Below are 20,231 nucleotides of genomic sequence, written 5' to 3' on the forward strand. Positions count from 1 at the left end.
AAAAAAAAAAACGTTTACAAGTGTTTTTGATATAGATGTACATCAGAATACTTTGATAAGTATGTTTTAACTTAAATAGGGATGGTATAATAAAATTGTGAGGTCTGCGTTCGCACCTGTACTCCATGGAAATATGGCACAAACTTTAACAAAGACTTTTCATATCTATTTGCGTAAGTACACTTTAATAATCATGTTTCAGTTTGAAGAAATATGGTATAATAAAATTATTGGGTGTTCAAATGTAAATATGTCAAAGTTTAACAAGGTTTTTTAAAAGGGGTGAGGGTCCACAATAACACCTTAACTTTAATCTTAATTCATGTTAGCTTTTATTTTTTTGAGTTGAATCATATTGTGTCGAATAAATTCACCTCATAGATTCACGTTCTTATTAAAATGAAAGCCAAAAACAAAATTCGGAACTTTAGACAATTCGACACAAATTTTGCATAACTCTGTTTTTTTTCTTCTCCACTTGCACAAGGCCATCTTTCGAAAATAGATAAATAGATAGATAATAAAAAATAAGAACGTTACTTGTTATCATGTCAAAGGAAGGAAAAAATCCTGCTCACGTGATTACGTATCTTTTTAAAAATATTTACATAACCTTTTTATTTTTATTTATATATCTGTTTTAGCTTTTGTCAGTGTACTAGAAGGAATTCAGTTGATTACAACACTTTCTGTGTGTTCTTTACATTACAATAGTACAACCCTGAATCCGATGGTGCAATACTACACCATTCAATACTGTAAAACTGAAACAAAGCTGTTCTGCTTGAAAAGGGCACCATTTTCTTCTTATTCATATTTATATTGATTCTTTGCTTTAAAAAACTAAAGTAATTACATGTTTACTTTTTTAATATCTCATTTTGCTGTTTCGGATTATTTTACTAAAGTAAGTAAAGTTTCATTATTTTTCAAAACTGTTTTTGTTTCTTTGTTTTTCGATACTTCGTTGATATTTAGTAAGAGTGTTTAGCAGAAAAGCCAACAAACAACTATCCGAAAAAAATAAATATACAAGAAATAAATGTTACCATAGTCAATAAAAGTTCAGTTCATGTTTTTTTTTTTTGTTTTGAAATAGTTTTTAATGCTCTTTACTTGAAATAATTTCAGCGAACCAAAATTAAAATGAAATTTGAGGCGATAACTACTTAAATGAGTTTTTATATACATGCCATAATCGAATATTCCTCAAGCACAAAATAGTGGAAAACATTAAAATATGTTTATAAATATTCCTTACGTTGACGGAACTCTCTTAAATTGTTAACACAGAATGCTCAAGTGCACTTCCTTCAAATTGAAAACGGGGCTCTCCATTTCAAAGTCGCTGCCATTTTGATTTTTTTTTTTAAACTGGTTCGTGAATTAAAAAAAAAGGTTTTTTGCAAACTACTTAAAAATACAAACCAATGAACTTTTCTACCATAAAAGTAACTTTCATTGACTATGGTAACATTAATTTCTTTTATATTTATATTATTATATATATAACATTTTCTCTTTGTAAGGAAACATCATTTTGTTGGTCACCCTTGGCTACGAATAGAAACAAAGTTGATATAAAAAATATAGTTTCACGAAAATTATCTTTAGTTTCATCATATTTTGCTTAGAGTAAAATATTTGAGTATCAAAACCTATCTTTTTACAACCCCCTCTTTTCATAACCTATCATACTTTCATCAATTACAGTCCATTTTCTGTAGGCTATTTTTGAACCCAGTCAACGACGGGTACTTCAGCTAGTATATATATATATATATATATATATATATAGTGACTCATTTGTATTTATTTTTTTTATCAAGATGAAATCAGACTCTTTGATTATTGACGGTCATAAATTAGATTGTTCATAATGATAAAAATTTTATTTTTTGATCAATAAATATTTCATCGTTTCAGTTTGCGATAATAAGGCATGAGTGTTTAGAAGAACCAAATCCTTAGAATTGCCGAAAGTTTGTTTTAGTTATCAATCACCATTTTTGTGTCTCCTCTAATGTTAGGGGGGGGTCACCAAATTTTGTAGAGGGAAAGGCATTATAAAACAATTTATATTTGAATTTTTGAAGGAGAAAATCTAGCTATGTTTCAGCTGTGAGAAAGGGCCCGTGAGGAAAAGAGGTTATCCCTCACCAGACTTATAAGCAGTACCTGTTTTCCTTCAGAATCTAGAAGATCTGCCCTCCCAGATCGTTGTCTCCTGTCTTTGAAATGAAGTAAGTTTATTGCTTACTGTGTAAGGTGCCCCAATCAGAGAACACGGATGGAGATGCCCAGGCAGTTTATAATAGGCCAGAGAGCTCCTTCAGGAGTGCTGGTTTGACTCTCCTCAACCTTCTGCCCTGGGGTCACATTTTTCTGCAGTTGGAAGGAATTAGATACCACTTGCATTGTTGCAAATTTCACTCAATCTGATTGTGATAGCATGTGCTAATCCTACTCAACAGAAAACGCCACCGACCTCAATGCTGTTTCAATGGTCTTCTTTTCCTTAGTCTTATCTTCTGGCCATGTTGTCATCTGTCACATTGGTGGATGCCAAGGATGCACACACAGGTTCACAAGCATAAAAAAATAAAATAACTTAAAACACAAATACATTCCATATATATCAGTTAGGTTCTGGGTGTGTGTGGGACACCATCACAGGATACGACCATCTTAGGTTTTTTTTTTGTCAGGTGCCATGTTTGTGAGTCAGTTGATCAGTTCATATCATCTCGACCTCATGAAGCTTTTCTGATCTTGTCCAAGCCATGATATGACTTCAATTGTTCTCAACTGCCACAAACCCAAGACAGTCCATAAACTATCCCTCATTGTTACACTTTCCAAACTGCCTATAAACAAATACATCTACATTTATATCCGGTCTTTTGCCCGCCACACCTTGATTAACTATACTATTACAACTGCCTTTTGTGTACCTTGATGAACAACTTCCTATAATTATGTTCTGCTGATAAAATTATTTTCTCTTTTTATTGTTTTATTTTAATTCCCAAGACTCGTTCTGTTTTGGTGAGGGGAGGGAGAACGTTGATAGTATCACATGAGCATTTAACAATGAAAATTTGATTTCAAACTGGTGTGACTGATTGATTGACAGACAGAGCTTCACAGATGTGAGGATACAATCATGAAGAATTACATCTAAAAAAGAAGAAGTCTTGTCTGATATGAAATACTGCAATCTAATATGTCCATGGGATTCTTTATTTTTTCTGACATGGTCTGGATTGCATGAATTATTTCAATGTATTTTAAGCATTTCAGTGTGTATTAACAATTCACAGCTGTAAAACAAATGAAAATTGAAGTCAACCGATTCTGTTTGAGACGATCATCTGCGTTAAACTGAAACGTATACATTTCATTGCAATAAGATACAGCATGAAAAGAATCTAAAACCGAAATTTTTAAACATGTTTTAAGTTTGTTTCTGTACAGATTTGTCTGTGGAAATGTTCAATTTAACAAAAATGGTCATGCTCTACTTGTTTGGGTTTTTATATCCACAAAAAAAAAAAAAAAAAAAAAAAAAAAAAAAATGGAAAATAAATCACATCTCTAAAAATTAAATATTTCTTTGCGCTATGAAGAAGTGTTGCATTTATTATGAAATGATAAACTGAAAAGGAGTTACAAGAGGGCTTTTACGTTGAGAGTGATTTTTCAAAGTGGCAATTAGAAATAATAAAATGCTTATCTTTTGGTGACTGCTTTGTTTTTTTCACAGACAATCTTCCAATCTCAGTGAAAAAGGTCTTTAATTCTCATTTTTTTTAATAGTCATATTATTAAAACAATAAAAGATTCAATAGAACATACTCTTTTTTAACAAAACCTGTTTAAAAAAAAACTGAAGAAATGTTTAAATCTGAAGAATGTTTAAATCTCAACGTAATATTCTGTGCATATTTAGAATGAAAATTTCATATTCCAAAAATCATATGGGTTTGGCTAGTAACTTGTCTATTTGCTTACTAAAACGAAAATATTTATTTGCCAAAGGTCAACTAAAAATAAATTTGCCCATAGAATGCCGCACAATGTCATTAACTTTGTCATCACAATGTAGTGGAGATGGTGATACCATTGGAGCACAGATTGGAGCAGGTGCTAATGTCATTGCAAGACTTAGAAAGGGTAAGGTTCATAGAATTTCTACCACTATTAACTAGTAGTTAACCAAAATTTTCCATTTAATGCATTTGATAAGAATTTCAAAGATAGAAAAGATTTTCTAACTTTCTATTAAACAGTTAAACGGCTTCCAAATTTCTTTCAAATTCTAAAATTGTCACAAAGTAATTGCTATTTGTTTTTTCATCTATCGAACAGAAGATTAAAATGACTGACTTGTTTCCAAAGAAATCAAAATGCATCCTGGTCAATTTTACTTTGTAATTGAGTTATTCTTTTTTAAATAAAATCTTAAAATTTTGTTTAATCTTTTTGATTTCAATAAATGTGATTAAAAAAAAATCATTCAACGTAAAAGAGATTTACACAAAACAGTGCAATGTATAGATGTGTAATGGATAGACACAAACTGAAACAAATTTACATATGATTAAACAAGCAGATTCACCTTTATTAATATATAAAAAGCTATATGTTTGTCTGTCTGTCTCCATGTTTTCAAACTATTTCTTCCAAAACTAAAGGTCTCAAATGATTGGATTTTTTATGAACCAGTCTTTTAGTTTTTAAGGGGTCAAAATTGAAAAAAAATCGTTATAAATTTTGTACATTCATCTTATTTTTAATTTTTAATCAGTTCATATGCGTATCACGTTGCCACAGTGGTAACATCACCAGCTTTGAATGCTAGTTTTGCTTTCGGTTTCGATTCTAGCTGATGGCACCCAAATGCTTTTTTTTTAAATTTTGAAATCACAACTATAATAGTATATACAAAATCTGGACAAATTAAAATACTATCTATAAGCATATTTTACGACCGGGCAAAGCCAGGTGCTCCCACCCCCGCTAATACAGTGCATATAAGTATATTTTTTATTGTATTTTATATTTGCATTGTCTTCGTACTTGAGCCATCATCAAATGAGAGTCCATATTGTATGATATTTCAGGGAAATTCCCTTCCTCAGATATGTGCTCAGCTTTAGTTCAAACATACATATGAGGGCTATTGTAAACATAAGCAGTTTCACAAAAATTGAAAGAAAAAGTCTGAAATTAATTTTATTTTGTTTTAAAATCTATTCTTTAAGCTTGTGTTAATATTCAATAATTTTTTTTTTCACGCATTTAGAACTATTTTTAATTTCATTTTTTTTTAAACTTCATTTTTTTTATTTTTTAAAAGGAATTTTATATATTCAATACTGGGCAATTCTGGGTACATCTACAAGTATATCATAAAAATTATATATTATTAAGAAATTAATTAATAAATAAAACACAAAGTTATCATTTATTAATATACTAGCAGGCCGCCCAACATTGCCCAGTCATAAAATATGCATTATATATTTTAATTAATACAGAAACTGAGATTCATGCATGCAAGTATGATATTTTTTCTAAACAGTCCACTTCTTGTAAGTAAAAAAAAATATGAGAGCTGAGTTCAAAACCAGAACCTAAAGACATTTAATCATGTACGATAACCATTAGACCAGCTTGACATGATCTTTAAAAAGTGCTTTCTAACCTATTCATTCTTAACATAAAGAAGCTGACATGTTTCATGGCCACGCATGCACATTCATGAAACAATTGACAAACAAATAAAAATCCGATCATCCCCTTCCTTACGTACCAATTTTTCTATTTTGACCTTTAGCAACCCCCCCCCCTTTTTTTAGGTGAAAACCGATTAAAAAGTTTTCCACGTGTCTGAATACTCGTTATTTGTTCAGTTTAATCAAAACCTCAAAAAAAAAATGAAAATATTGAAAAACAAATATATTGTACTTAATTTATGGAATAAAGTTTTCATAAAAAAAAAAATCACTCAAGAAGTTTTTTGTTTTTTTTTATGGAGGAAAATTAAATTTTGTATGAGATCGATCATGCTGCGGCCATCTTGCCTATTTTGCAGACGAGGAGAGAGGTGCCTTTAAACAAAAGTTATTAACAAAGGAAAAAATGAAAAAAGGATAAAAAAAAAAAGAGAAACTCTGCAAAATAAGTGAAAAAACAAAAATATTTTTTCTTCCCATAATCTCGTCAAATTTTGACAAACTTAAAGCAGTGATTAGAGTTATCTCCCCTGCCGCCACCCTTCTCATCTGCGAAATAGGCAAGATGGCTGGGACATGATTGATTTCATTAAAATTTGATTTTCCTTAATTCCATAACGAGTATGTAAATTATCATTTTTTCATTATTTTCATTTTTTAATGTCTTGGTTAAACTAAACAAGTACCGAATACTCTATATACCAAATTTCAAGTCTGTAGATTAAAAATTTGTTGAGTATATAGGTTGAGAAGTGTCCTCACACATATTTTCACTTTTATAGATAAACAAGATATACATACCATAACGTTACTAATAAGAAAAAGCATTGGGTTTTTTTTTGGGGGGGGGGGGGTCACAACATTCAGATTTAGTGCAATGCTGCGTTTTTTTGTTTTTTTTTTAACAGGTCTAAAATAAACTGCGTGGAAATGTGAAATATGATTCTTTCATTATTAAGTTGGAATGTTTATACCCTGTAAAAAAATAAAAAAAAAAAAAAAAAAAAAAAACACAGGTAGAATCAAATTTTCTCCCACACCAAAACTGCAGCTCACCCCTCCCCCCTGCAGCATTTGGCTGCGATGAAAAGCAGGATTATGGATAATGCTATTTCTTTTGTTGTTCCAATGACAATGGTAACTAATTGCTCACATCATTATCTGCATTTTAGGTTTTAAATACCCAGAGGCATTTTGTTAATAAAACTAATGACGAGAATTCACGAGTGGACTGTCAAGAATGGAACATCCTAAAGATGACAGTTAAAACAAAAACAGAAAAAGTTGGGTTTTTTAAAGCACATAAAAAAAAAACAACCACAAAAAGAAAAGTGACTAAAATCCTTTACATATTCATGAGAATTAGGACAAAAATAAATATACTAGCTTTTTTTTTGGTTGTTTTTTTTGTTTTTTTTACTTAGGAGTCAACACTTATCAAGGCCTGAAGGCCACTCGAGAATAAGGGTTAATGAATGTAAGATGGTAGTGTAGTAATCGTTAATAGTGTAAATTAGATAGAATTTTATTTATGGAAACAGTTCAACAAGAACTTGTTTACATTGGATTTGAAGGCTGCCATGTTGTATTCAACCAGAAGACAGGGCAGAGGAACGATGTTCCACAGACAGGTTGTTCTGCGAAAGAAGCTTGGTTCATGGAATCTGTATTTAGATCTAGGCACAGATAGAGAACGGAGCAAATTATTGATAGTGGTCATAGTAAGTCGAGTGTTTTTTGTAAAAGTTTGGCAAGTGGGAGCCATAGATTGGAGGTCAATCAAGCACTTGCCATGAAAATAACGATAGAGCAGAAACGGGCTCACAACATCTCTGCTGTGGGAAAGAGGTTGCAGGAAAGAGAAAAGGGCATCACCTACTAGGTTTAGTAGCTAGGTAGGTGGCCGGCGTTGCCCAGTCATAAATATGCTCAAATATGATATCTTAATTTATGAAGATTTTATATTTATTAATATAAGATCCATTCTGTGAGGAGTATTATAAAATACATTGTACCTATGTATTGTAGTGATTGCAAAAGTAAAAACATATAACTTGGGTGTTATCGACTAGAATCGAAACCAAAATATATAGCGCTCCAGCTTTAGTAGTTACTGTTTAATTTATCATGAGATGGATAAGAAATAGTTAAAAATAAACCGACTTTAACATAACTGTATATATTTGCACATGCGTACAAATAGCACATTTTGTCGACTTATGTCAACAAAAATTTGACCCTTTAGCATCTACTTTTACCAGCTAAAACCCCACAAAAAGGTCCACAAAAAATGCAACCATTTGATCTACCTGAAACCGCTCTGTGACCTTGTGTCTCAAAGGAGATACACTTTGAGAAAAAAATGTAGATAGATATGCACAAAGATACTGAATTTTTTTAAATTAAAATATCTGTCCCATGATAGGTGAAATTAATTCCTGACACAGAGGTCTTGAACTAATTTTATGTCTTCTCACAAAGATTAAAATAAACATATAATGCTATTCAATCTTACATGCATAAATTTTAATCTAGTTTTAATAAAAAAAAAAATCCATGATTTTCTACATGTTAACATCTTATGAATGAAAAAAAAGGCTGAACTTACGTCTGGGTAATAATCCCTGGTTGGGATGAGATGTTGAATGAGTGCTTCAAGAGTTCCACAAACAAGGTTGCCATCACGGAATATTAAAGTCTAAAATAGAAATCAAAACAGATAATCATTACAAGTCGAATATGGAAAATACAAATCGTTTTGATTTGATTGTTATTTTAATATTTATACTTACTGTCACAATTGAAATATAAACAGATTTCATTAAAAAGCAGTCTTTTACATATAAGGCATTGATTGTAAAACTGAATGGCTCCCAAGTAAATCATTAGCAATACAGTTCTGAACAAATAAAGTATAATTATATCCTAAACATGTTAGAATCATCTGATAAATCACTCATGGTGTAAAACCAATGGTTATGACCAAATAAAAACACTTTATTCAATATATTATATATCATAAAAGATGATAATACTTTATTCAATATATTATATATATATTGTCAGAAAAGATGAAAGAAACAACAAATTAAACCCAAAAAGAAATCATCAAAAGGAGAGATTCCTTCCTGTGTTTAATTTATTTTTTCATACATCCTGTCTCCACAGCATTTCATTTTATGATATATATGAGGCTAAAATGCACAAACGCATGAATTTACTCGCAACGGTGTTCACCCAGTGGGAGTTAAACCAACTGAGTTCACAACATCTTGGATCATGGCCTACCATGCTGGACGATCAGCATCCAAAGCTGTGGTGATAAAAAGTCAGTCACAGTTCATGTGACAATTCGTTAGTCGTGAGTTCATGGGTGGTGTTTCGCCATCTGCATGTATATACACTATGAAGACAGTGCAAGACACTTTCACTTTGTACACTGAACCCAGTTTGGTGGCGCTAGTGCCGTGACATGGACACATGAGAAGGGAGTGTTGCTAGGTAGAGGTGATCAGGTTGCAGTTTTTTTAGCCACTTTATAGAACAGAGAAAGCTCACCCTAACAGCTCAGCTCAAGCATACCGAATATATTCAGGGAATATTGGTATGCATATTCAAATCTTGCTTTGAAAAAAAAAAAAAAAAATCATTAATAGGCTTTCTTTTTTTTTGCAATACAAATGATTTTTATTCTGGTTTCAAATTAAAATCATACTTGTTCACTGCTTCTTCGTCACAGAATTATGACAAACTTGATCTGTGTTTTTCAAAATTAATTTCGAACATTGATTTAACATATTTGAATGCTCCTTATCTATCAAAATCTACTGATGCTAGGAATTTATCCAAGAATTAATGAGCACAAATTCGGGGGTTCGAAATTTCAGAAACACATGTATAGCAAACAGAATGCATATGAATTATTTTCTGTGAAGCAAGATTCAAATATGTATTAAATCTACTCATTTAAACTATATAAAAGCTCTTACTCATTTAACCAATATGCTATTGAGCTCAAGCAATTTGCAACAGGTTTCAAGAAAACTAAAAAGAAACTCCACTAAACTTGGTTTATTTGCTTTGTAATTCAAAACTAACATGCTTAATAACTCAAATAAGATTTAATAAAAATATATAAGAAAAAGTTTATATGCAATCAAAATGTAGAAAAGACAGACCAATGAAATTAACTCATATAGCTAAATTTTTAACATTTTGTGTTTATTATCATATATTATTGCCTTTATTTATATCATTGTCTAAATTATTTATTTACTATGTTTTATTATAGATTATTTTCGGAAGAATAATTTAATAAATGTATGGCAGAATCACATTGACACACCAGTTCTTGCCAAATCCCCAAAATTAAGAAACGTTGAGCCTGGCCAGTACCAGATGGGTGACCATTTGGGAAGACTAGGCGCTGTATGTTCCTTCTGGGTAGGTTGGGCGTGAGGCCAGCACCCTCACCCTGAAAAGAGAACTCCTCGCTACAAAAGCATCTATGAAGTTATGGATGGCCTATGCCTCTCCAGAGGCGCAAAGCTATGGATGAGATGGAATTTAATAAATGTGGCTAATCTTAACATTTTCCATAAGAAATCTTGTTCCGGTATTATTGATTTCATATTTTGTTGTAGTTTTATACAGTTAACCAGAATGTCTGTGAGAAAAGCAACAAAATAAAAGAAAATAAAAAAACTTTATATATCGCTATCTCTACAGTTATATAAATGTGTGTGTGTGTGTTCGTTCTTATAGACTCCAAAACGGCTAAACAAATTTTCTTTAAAATTTACAGAACTTTAGTGTATAAGTCTGGGAGTGATCTTAGTTAAGTTTTGTTTTCAGAATAACCCCCATAATTACTGATAATCGAAACCGTTATTTTATCATCGGCAAAGCCATTTTTTTTCGTGTAATCACTTAGCAACAATGATAGAAAAACCAACCGTGAAAATTTTACTGTGGGTAAGTTGATAGCATTTTTTTTTGTTTTTTTTTGCATGACGTGGTCTGTAGATTTAAACTCTGCACGTAAATTTCTTAATTTTTTTTTTTTTTTTGATTAACTGGAAAGAAGTTTATTTTTAAGATTGGAATAAAATAACAAAACTTCAAATAAAACTTTTAACTAAGTTTTATTTAAACTAAGTGTTTGGTATAAACCGATTATATAATATAATACGAAATCTGCATTAATCAAAATATATTTAAGCGTATTTTACGACCGAGCAATGCCGAGCAGACTGCTAGTGAATTCATAAAACTACTAGATATTGACATCTGGGCTATACATATAAATTTACTAGTATATAATCATAATGCATCGACATATTCTGACAAAAAGGTGAAAATTGTGTTTTCCATTTTTATAGCCATAAGGCTCATAACAAGCAATATCAAGGGTTATTTTTGTTGTCATGGTTACACTGCAAAAAGGATATAAAAAAAAATTAAAAAAAACAAACGCTTGTCATTTTCATTGCAAATGTTTTCTTTCAAAATCAGGTTACAGTGAAACTAGTTTGCTCATCAAAGCTTTTTGTATTATTACTACAATAGTATATGTTTAACCCCTTTTTTCCTATGTGAACTTTCCCATGCATAACTATATATTCAGGAGCACAGAACATATTCATCTTGGCTTCAGACCTTTAGTAATTAATTCCTCACTAAAAGGTCGGCCTTTCTTTCATTATACCCTCTATTAGAATAAACCTTTTTATCCTTTCATTATAATATGGATATTCTTTTCTTTTTTTTATCTGAATTTCCACCTTTGTTGTTTCAAAGAACAATATCGACAACACTTCAAAAGGTTACATTTATTCAAATGATTTGAGAAACATTTGGTAAAATGTTTCCTTATAAGATATTTAGGTTCAAATTGAAAAATTGGAGAGCGAAGGAGGAGCCAAATCTATTAAAATGTTTATTATTATTATTGATTATTAATTTAAATTTTTATCAATTTCATATTTGTTTTAGTTTTTACAAATAAAAAATATTTGAAAAACAAAATGTGGCTTCAATCATAACTTTCATGCCCACAGTTCTAGGGAATCTAAGGAAGCAATTGCCATGTGCCCTACTCCATGCCTAAATCCATTTCTGTAATAATTATATATATATATATATATATATATATATATATATATAAAATAAGAATTACAGTTAAGTTTAACAAAATGATCCAAGATGGCAAAACTAAAGTAAATTATAAATATTAAAGAATTAATATATATAAAGTAATCTCAACCAGATATAAAAGCTCGCTAAAACCAAATAAGAGATAAAGTTTATAATAAGAACAAGTAGTTAATAAAACATGTTAAAAAAAATTTTGAAAAAGAGTTAAAAACATATTTAATTTTAAAAAGGAAACACTAAATAAGTGGATAGTCCTTAATCCGCGGAGTTTCAAAGAAATACTTTCCTTCTCATCAGAGGGTAAGATTTGGCAAAATGCGGGATCAGATTTTGCTTGCAAAAGTATTAAATTCATGTTCAAGGATATAATTAAAAAGCATTCTCAGTCACAATTTTGAATGTTACTGTTTCTACCTTCATCTTACATGCTTTCCACATGGAATATCCTTTTGATCTATACATTTCTGTATAATTTTCATCCATAGTCAGAGTAATGAACAACATAGCCGAGGACAATCTTATACACACCTGCCAAAGGTTTAGGTCTAATAGAAGCCGTCATTGAAGCGGGGAGAGAGAAGATTTCATTGGATGAAATTATTAAGTGAAGGTGTCGCTTATGTCCCAATGTCGTTTTATTTAATTACAGATGCGCTGTTTGTATTTTTATTATCTATAAAAAGATATTAAATGTTTTCAAACACCGGACGCACCCTGTATAAAACACGTTGATGGAGTCTACAAGACTATCAACGTGTTGAAACGTTAATTGATCTACGTAGACTTCTGCTGTTATATATATATATACACGCAAATTAGTAGATAAAAAAAAATTGTAGAATATACTAAATTCTTCATTTGATTATAGCGGATGCTTTTCTTAAGAGTAAATTAACTTTCAAATGAAAAATATTATCCAAAAACAAATAAATAATAAATATATGAAATTTCTTTACAATTTGATTCATTTATTTCTGAAAATGTTTTCTTTTCAGAATCATTGTTTTTTTTTTTTTTCATGGAAGAATTATCTGAAATGGCTCTTATATCTTTTCCCATCGAAGAACCCAACTGGCTATGCAGCATGTATCGCACAGCAGCATCTGTCCAAAACTAAATATGCTAGCAGAACACACAACCAAGGAATTTATACATTGATCGTCTTATCGCAAAATTGAATGTAACACGTTTTACTGGATTTTAAACTTTGCTAGTCAACTTCATTATCACTGCATAGAACCACAATGCCAAATGGATTCTCTTCTCATATGACAATATTATGTTAAAACAAGGTCAAATGTTTATATTTTTTTCCTCTAAAGTTATGCATGTAAATATATTTATATTTCAGTGTGCGATTTACTCCTAAACTAATTAACTAATTATGAATTAGAGAAGGAGGATTAAATGCAGAAAATTCTGTGCAGCTTTATTGCCAATTCTATATTTCTTTCTCTCTCTCTCTCTCTCTATATGCGTGTGTGTGTGTGTGTGTGTGTGTACACATACACTTTTATTGTTTATTGTGCTTTGTCATTTTTGGTCATCCATATTGAAACTCTTACCCGAAACACTTGTAAATGTAAGTAGGTTTATACAAGGGACGATGACTCAATAAAATTAACCACTTGACCTTTAATATGAACAGACAGGCATGATGATTTTCCAAAAATGTTTTTTTTTTTTTTTTTTTTTTTTTTTTAATGAATCAAATCAAATTTATTAGCAAAAAAATGTGCAACAAGCCATGTAAAAGGACAGAAGACGTATATTTATTTATACTTTCTAAATGTTTTTCTGACTTTAAAACTAAATATGAAGACGTCGTCACTACATCTAGCAGGTTGATCCATGGAACAGAAATACCAAGAATATTGCATTTCTTCTATTGAAACAAAAGCTATGGGACATCTTTGCTCAGTCATGTTAAGATCACAACTTTGTGCTGGGGTGAAAAACTTTAAAAAATATATTTAAATTTCGGTTGACAAAGTTTCACATTCTGAATCGCATCCCTACACATCCTGCACTGCTCAAGTGAGAGATAATTGTACAGAGATCAACAGCCATGATATATCTAACAGTGTTGAATGTTTTGATTGTCTGCAAGCTGACCAGAATTTCTGACAGACTGCTCCATGCTGCACCAACTCAAATCCAAAAAGGCGTTTTCAAACAATTATGCCAAAATTGTGCTGGGTACAGCATCTGAGTTTCCCCAAAGACTTCTCTGCAAATCTAGTGTGAAGGTCATATTGTAGTTTCACACATGATGCTAAATAAATGACAAAGTTTTAACGCAGACATCTATATTGCAGCACGTACATTTGACAATCTTTAATTGTTATTTGTAAGACTTTCTGTCAAGTCTATGGCCCATCCAGATCACAAGTCTCTGAACTTATTACAGGTGCTGGCTGGACCTCTCTAATGGATGAAGCTTTTATGGTACATTCTATAAAAGGTTGCACAAGAGGTACATATAACAATAAAAAGTCGGCTAGTGGCAAAGGAGCGGTTGGCTTGCCACTTGAATGCATTAGGAGTATAGGAGGAAATAACCACAATACTCAAGCGACCGGCCAGGTTCAAAATCAAGTAAAGAACTGGAAGATGGTTGCATTTGTTGACAGTCAAAGATAAATTCCATAGGTTTGAGCTTTTCTAGACTTGATGGAAACATCTATGGTGATCTATGACTATACTTCTGAGAGCAATGATCTTGATATCATTAGCAAAAATAACATTCCGGAAGGTGCCATCTGGCAGATCATTAATGAACACCAAGGGATCCAGTACCAAAGCTTGAAGAATGTCACCATAGAGATAGCAAGGGAGGCTCTAATTCATCTCACCACATGAGATTGTAGTGCAGAATTAAATCAAAGGCCTTTGCAAAGTCAAGGAAGACAATGTTTACTGCATCACTATCATCTACCATTTTAGTGATCCACTCCTCAATAATCAAGAGATTTGTTCAGCAGGATCTCTTCAGTATAAAGTCATGTTGGACTAGAGAGATTGATGCTGTGATCAGAAGTTGAATATTATGACTTAAGAGTCTTAAAGATTTTGCAGATGACAAAAGTGGAGGAGATTGACCCATCGTTGCCTGGATCCTCTATATCATCTTTCTTTAAGATGGGATAAATAGTCAGGCTTTACCAATCATAAAGGACATATTTAAAAAAGAAAGTAATCTATAGAATAAAATTACAGTGACAGTTTGTTTATTCAAACTCCTAAGTTTTTGGCGATAGATCTCCATAACGATATATATATATCTGTGAAACATGATATTTAGATAAGTATATTTGGATTGAAAAACTGTCATCGGGTCTCCATTGGTGATTGGTATTCAAAGAGAAAATGTTTTACTTTATTTCATTTCTCATTCAACAATTGTGGAATTTTAAAAATAAAAATGTGAAGGGGCTTGGTTGGGACAGGAGTGAATAGGGGCTCTCAGTTATTGTTAAAGAACCCCATTTTGCTTCATAGTGAACCTTTCCAGAAAGACTGACCCACAAATTTATGGGTTGATAAGTCGTCTCCAACTTTTCACTATAATCTTTCAATCAATCTAATGGCAGTACGCCACTTTAAAAATGTTGAACCTTTAACCAACAGTATGGATTTAGGCAATCACATTCTACTGCGTATATCTTAACAGTTATCTCTAAACACGGATAATGCAGAGGAAGCTAAAGTAGTAGTTCTTGACAAAATCTGGCATGAAGGTTTTCTCGAAAATTAATTTGTACCGTATTACTGGATGAGTACTTAATATAATCAGACATTTCTTCGGTCTCTGAATGCCAGAAATCTTTCTAACAGATTTTTCCCTTAAACTACTGGCCTTTGGAATTCTCTTCCCACCCCCACCTTAAATGTACCAACATGCAGAAATTTGAATGTAATGTGAACAAGCATCTTGCTGCACAACTCCCCTCTTAGGATGCTCTAAGAAATCTGCTCTCCAATTGATAATAGCTTCTTATGTCTCTTTGAAGTGAAAACAATATATTAAAAAAACTAAAAATAAAAATTTTAAGTGTAAAAATAATAAAACAAGTTATATAATGTTATGGGCTGGGTACAACAGTATTTATATTTTATTATTTACTCTTGAATAATGTCGGATCTTCTTGCTAACTTTAATAAAAAGTAGAGATATGTGGAACAGGGGGTGGAGGAGCTATGATGATATCTGGCACACAAGAAAGCAGAAGTAAAAAAAAAAATGTACCCACTTAGTAGAGTGGAAAGAGGCACATGCCCATCAATGTGGGTTGGAGAGCTCAATTTGTTTTTTTATGTCATATCAACACCCATGGAGAAGGAGTAGCGAGCTACACACACTGTGAGGGAATAAAAAGAGAAACCCACACATATGCACACACTTCACAAACATACACAGTAGCAAGTTAGATAGAAAAGAAAAGGGGTATGTTAAGAGAGGAACATCACATACACTAATAGGAGAATGTAAAAAAATACATTTAATAAACAGCCTAAATAAACAAATTCAAAGATAGCTGAATAATCAAAGTTCAATTATAAAAATAGATAAACATTTTTATTATTATTTTTGTACTTAAGCAGCATAATCACGTTGACACATTAGTTCTTGTTAGATCATGGATGTTAAGCAATGTGGAGTCTGTCAGTATCAGATGGGTAACCATTTAAAACTACCAGGTGCTGCATGTAAGAAAATGTTGGCACATTAGGTACCTCTTTCATCGCACATGTTTTCCCTCCAGCTGCCTTGGCCCTGTCCTGCCACTGGATCAGGCTGGTTGGTACAAGACAGTGTTGACTGCAATATATTGCTGATCCTATGCAGTTCTAGGTGGTGCACCCTTCCAGCCTTGGAGAAGGTGTTGGTTTATTGCTAACCACCTGAGATGCCTTTACTAACGAGGCTACCCAAGCATTTTTACAGGTCAAAGTCTATCTCTAGGGCGCTGGGTTTTCAATCCCACTTTCTGACTCTTGTGTCATATCATCTGGCCATGAGGGTGATAAACAGCTTTCAAGGTATTATCAAGAGCAATTAACATGCCACGCAGAGTTCATGGTGATAACACCTGTGCTACCTGCTTTTTACAGCTTTAGATAAATATAAATAAGTAAATAAAATGTATTGAAGGTCACAAAACAAAAGTTTCACCAGATTTTGACATTGTTTAGATTTGTTCAAATCTGAACAAACATGTACAATCACTATTTCAACTAATTTAATGGAATGTGCTCCAATGAACTCCTACCACTTGTACTCCCTGCATACATATTCCTGACTAACCCAACAAGCAGCAAAATCCTAACCTTTATTGTTGCGGTTCCTAGATGCTAAAAAGCCTTTTACTCTAATAGTTTCTACTTTCAGATTGCTAGATATTGAAATTCCCTCTCTGTCCCCTGCTTCCCTAACTGTACTAGCCAGCAGAAGTTTAAATATAATGTAGATATCTCATTGCTCAACTCCAAACAGTCCCTAGTTAGACAAGATCCTAAATAGTAGTCCCATTACATCCAAGTGGCAATATGCCTTGTTTCGGGTGGAATCAATCAAAAATGTGTCTTCATCAAATTGCATCAGTTTAATATTGGAAATTTGTCAATATTAGTCGAGTTTTTAATACTGTGAAGACTACAAAAGTTTTGTCTCTCAGACTATTGAAGGAGTTGCATCCCCTTTTCTGGGTTTAGCTGACATGTTTTTAAGCTTTGAATAACTTACTCCCCTTTTTTAGTTTATATAAAAATGAGTGTTTACATTTAATCATTCTCTTCATGTCCGATCATGTAAATAAAAGCATACATGTCTCTCTCCATGCCTGTGTGTGTAAAACTAAAGCATGTTACATGTTAATTGATTTATCTTTGTGAACCATCGATGTGACTTCCAATATGAATTTTATTTGAAACTAACAAGGTGTTTTTTTATTTAATTCATAATTAACTATTAAAGGTTATTAATTAACTAATTTATCTACATTTAACCAAGTCTATTAAAAACAGTAAAATAGGTTTTTCATGGTTAGTATCTAACACTAATGAAACTTTTGTATTTGTTTGTAGAAGCATTTTAAACCATTATAATTATGTTGCAATAACATAATTATAATGGTGTAAAATGCTTCTACAAAACGGCAAAACTTTTGCACCAACCTGACATCAAAATCCATAATGTGCTCAAGAAACAAATAACATTTGTTTATGTGTTTATTATAGGCAGGCTGTTATATCAACCTCCACCAAAAAATAATCTATATATCTATACAAGTGAGAATGTGTGTGTGTGAGGACACTTCTCAACCTATATACTCAATGAATTTTTGATCTACCGATTTGAAATTTTGTATATAGGGTATTCAGACATGTGAAAAACTTATTTATTTTCATCCAGAGAAAAGACTGCTAAAATTGGTATACACGGGTTATCAAATTTTTATTTGTCAACTGTTTCATGAATGCACATGTGTGAATCGTTTATGTGACAGATTACTTATGTTATGAATAAGTAGGTTTGCAAACTTTTTTTTTTTTTTTTTTTTACACGGTGGACACCACTTATCAAGGCCCGGAAGCCACTCAGGGATAAGAGTTATTGCAAGTACAATATGTTACTGTGGAGATTTAATGAAGTGTTTACTTAAGGGGGCGGTTCATTAGGAATTTGTTAACGTTGGACTTGAAGACATCCAGGTTGTAGTCAGGTGGGAAGCAGGCAGACAGAACAGAGTTCCACAGGCATGCAGTTCTAAGAAAGAAGCTTTGTTCATGGAATCTACGTTTTGATTTAGGCACAGATAAAGAGTGGGGAAAATTTTTGACAGTGGATTCAGCTAGACGGGTGTTTTTCGTGAAAGATTGGCGAGGGGAGACCAGAGATTGGAGTTCAGACGAGCACCTGACATGGAAATAACGATAAAACAAGGATAGGCTCGCAACGTCTCTTCTGTGGGAGAGAGGTTGCAGGGAAGAGAAAAGGGCATCCCCCACTAAGCCACAAAGTCTATTTTGTACTCTGTCAAGGCAGGATAGGCTGTTTTTAGCAGCTCCTGCCCAGATATGGCAGCAGTATTCCATCCTTGAACGTACTTGGCTTTTATATAGATAGAGAATTGCATCAGTAGTGAGATATCTTCTGGAGCGGTAGAAGGATCCCACCATCTTTCCATCAACCTTGGCAACACACTTGATGTACGTGTTCCATTTCAGATCAGGAGTAAAGGACAAACATTTTTTAAGATGGTGTCACACTGTTCTAATAGTTATCGTACTTGACTCGCTGTATTTAGCTTTTGGTCTTGATCTCAGCTAGAGTTTCGTAAGAAGTGAACTGTTCAAAACAAAAAAAAAACATAATATTCGCGTGCAAATGTCTCATTTTACATTTTTTTTTAATCTCATATTTTTTTTAAGAAATTTTATGTTATGTTTAATACCTTTATTTATTTGCGAACTTATTCTCATCTTCATAATTATTATTGTTTCACCATATTTCAGTCAACTCATCCTCTGGCCTTCTTCAGGTGATTAATTGCGGCAGGATAAGAATGCCGAGTCTGCAAACTGTATCCCCAGTAGTTACTGCCTTCCATAGCTGTTGCCTCATAACATTTTCACCAGCTTTAATCGCCAATAAGGGCCCGTGGTACAGTGAATAGAGGTACCGACTCTCTATGGTTCCGGGTGAGCATTGTCTGAATATAACAGTTTCAATCCTACCCAAAGCAGACCAGAGGATTAGTTGACCAAAAACATGATTAAGACAACAACTATGGAAGGTAGTAATTACTGGGGATACAGTTACAAGACTCAGCATTCGTATCTCGCCATGTTTAATCACCTGAAGAAGGCCAGAGGATGAGTTGGCTAAAACGTGATGAATCAACAACTCCGAAGAGGAGGATAACAGATTGCAAATAGATAAATACAAAATTACTCATCTCAAAGGATTCCAATAAAAAAATATTATATAATACGTTTAATACCTACAGTATTTCTCTTTATAATAAATAAGAATTGTGCATTGATTAAAGTATATTTATGCATATTTTAGGACTGGGCAACGCCAGGTGACCTGCTAGTACAATAAAATTTAGGTAACTACTTTATTAAGTACAAGAAGAAGACTTATTTTCAAATAATAAGTGTTAATACAAGTCTATGTAAATGAAATATATGCTCTTTTATATATCCGGATGATCAGAAATCATATGGTAGGAGTTACATCGCAACAAAAGCTATCATTAGACCATCAAAGATAATTTAAAAATAAGATGATTAAAAAAATCTTTTTAAATAAGTAAAGTAATAATT

The 20,231-nt window shown here is 32.2% G+C and overlaps 1 protein-coding gene across 1 annotated transcript in view; it reads right to left on the reverse strand.

Annotated features, from left to right (window-relative positions):
- LOC145284943 (ras-GEF domain-containing family member 1B-like) overlaps positions 1–20,231 on the reverse strand; it is a 102,214-nt gene that overhangs the window by 41,667 nt on the left and 40,316 nt on the right. Inside the window, exon 3 of the mRNA XM_080134041.1 lies at positions 8,350–8,439. Within this exon, the coding sequence (XP_079990167.1) occupies positions 8,350–8,439 (90 nt within the window). The remainder of the gene's footprint in view (positions 1–8,349; positions 8,440–20,231) is intronic.

The sequence above is a fragment of the Euprymna scolopes genome, chromosome 9 (assembly GCF_053919585.1).
Source record: "Euprymna scolopes isolate OS-2025 chromosome 9, ASM5391958v1, whole genome shotgun sequence".
Lineage (NCBI taxonomy): Eukaryota > Metazoa > Mollusca > Cephalopoda > Sepiida > Sepiolidae > Euprymna > Euprymna scolopes.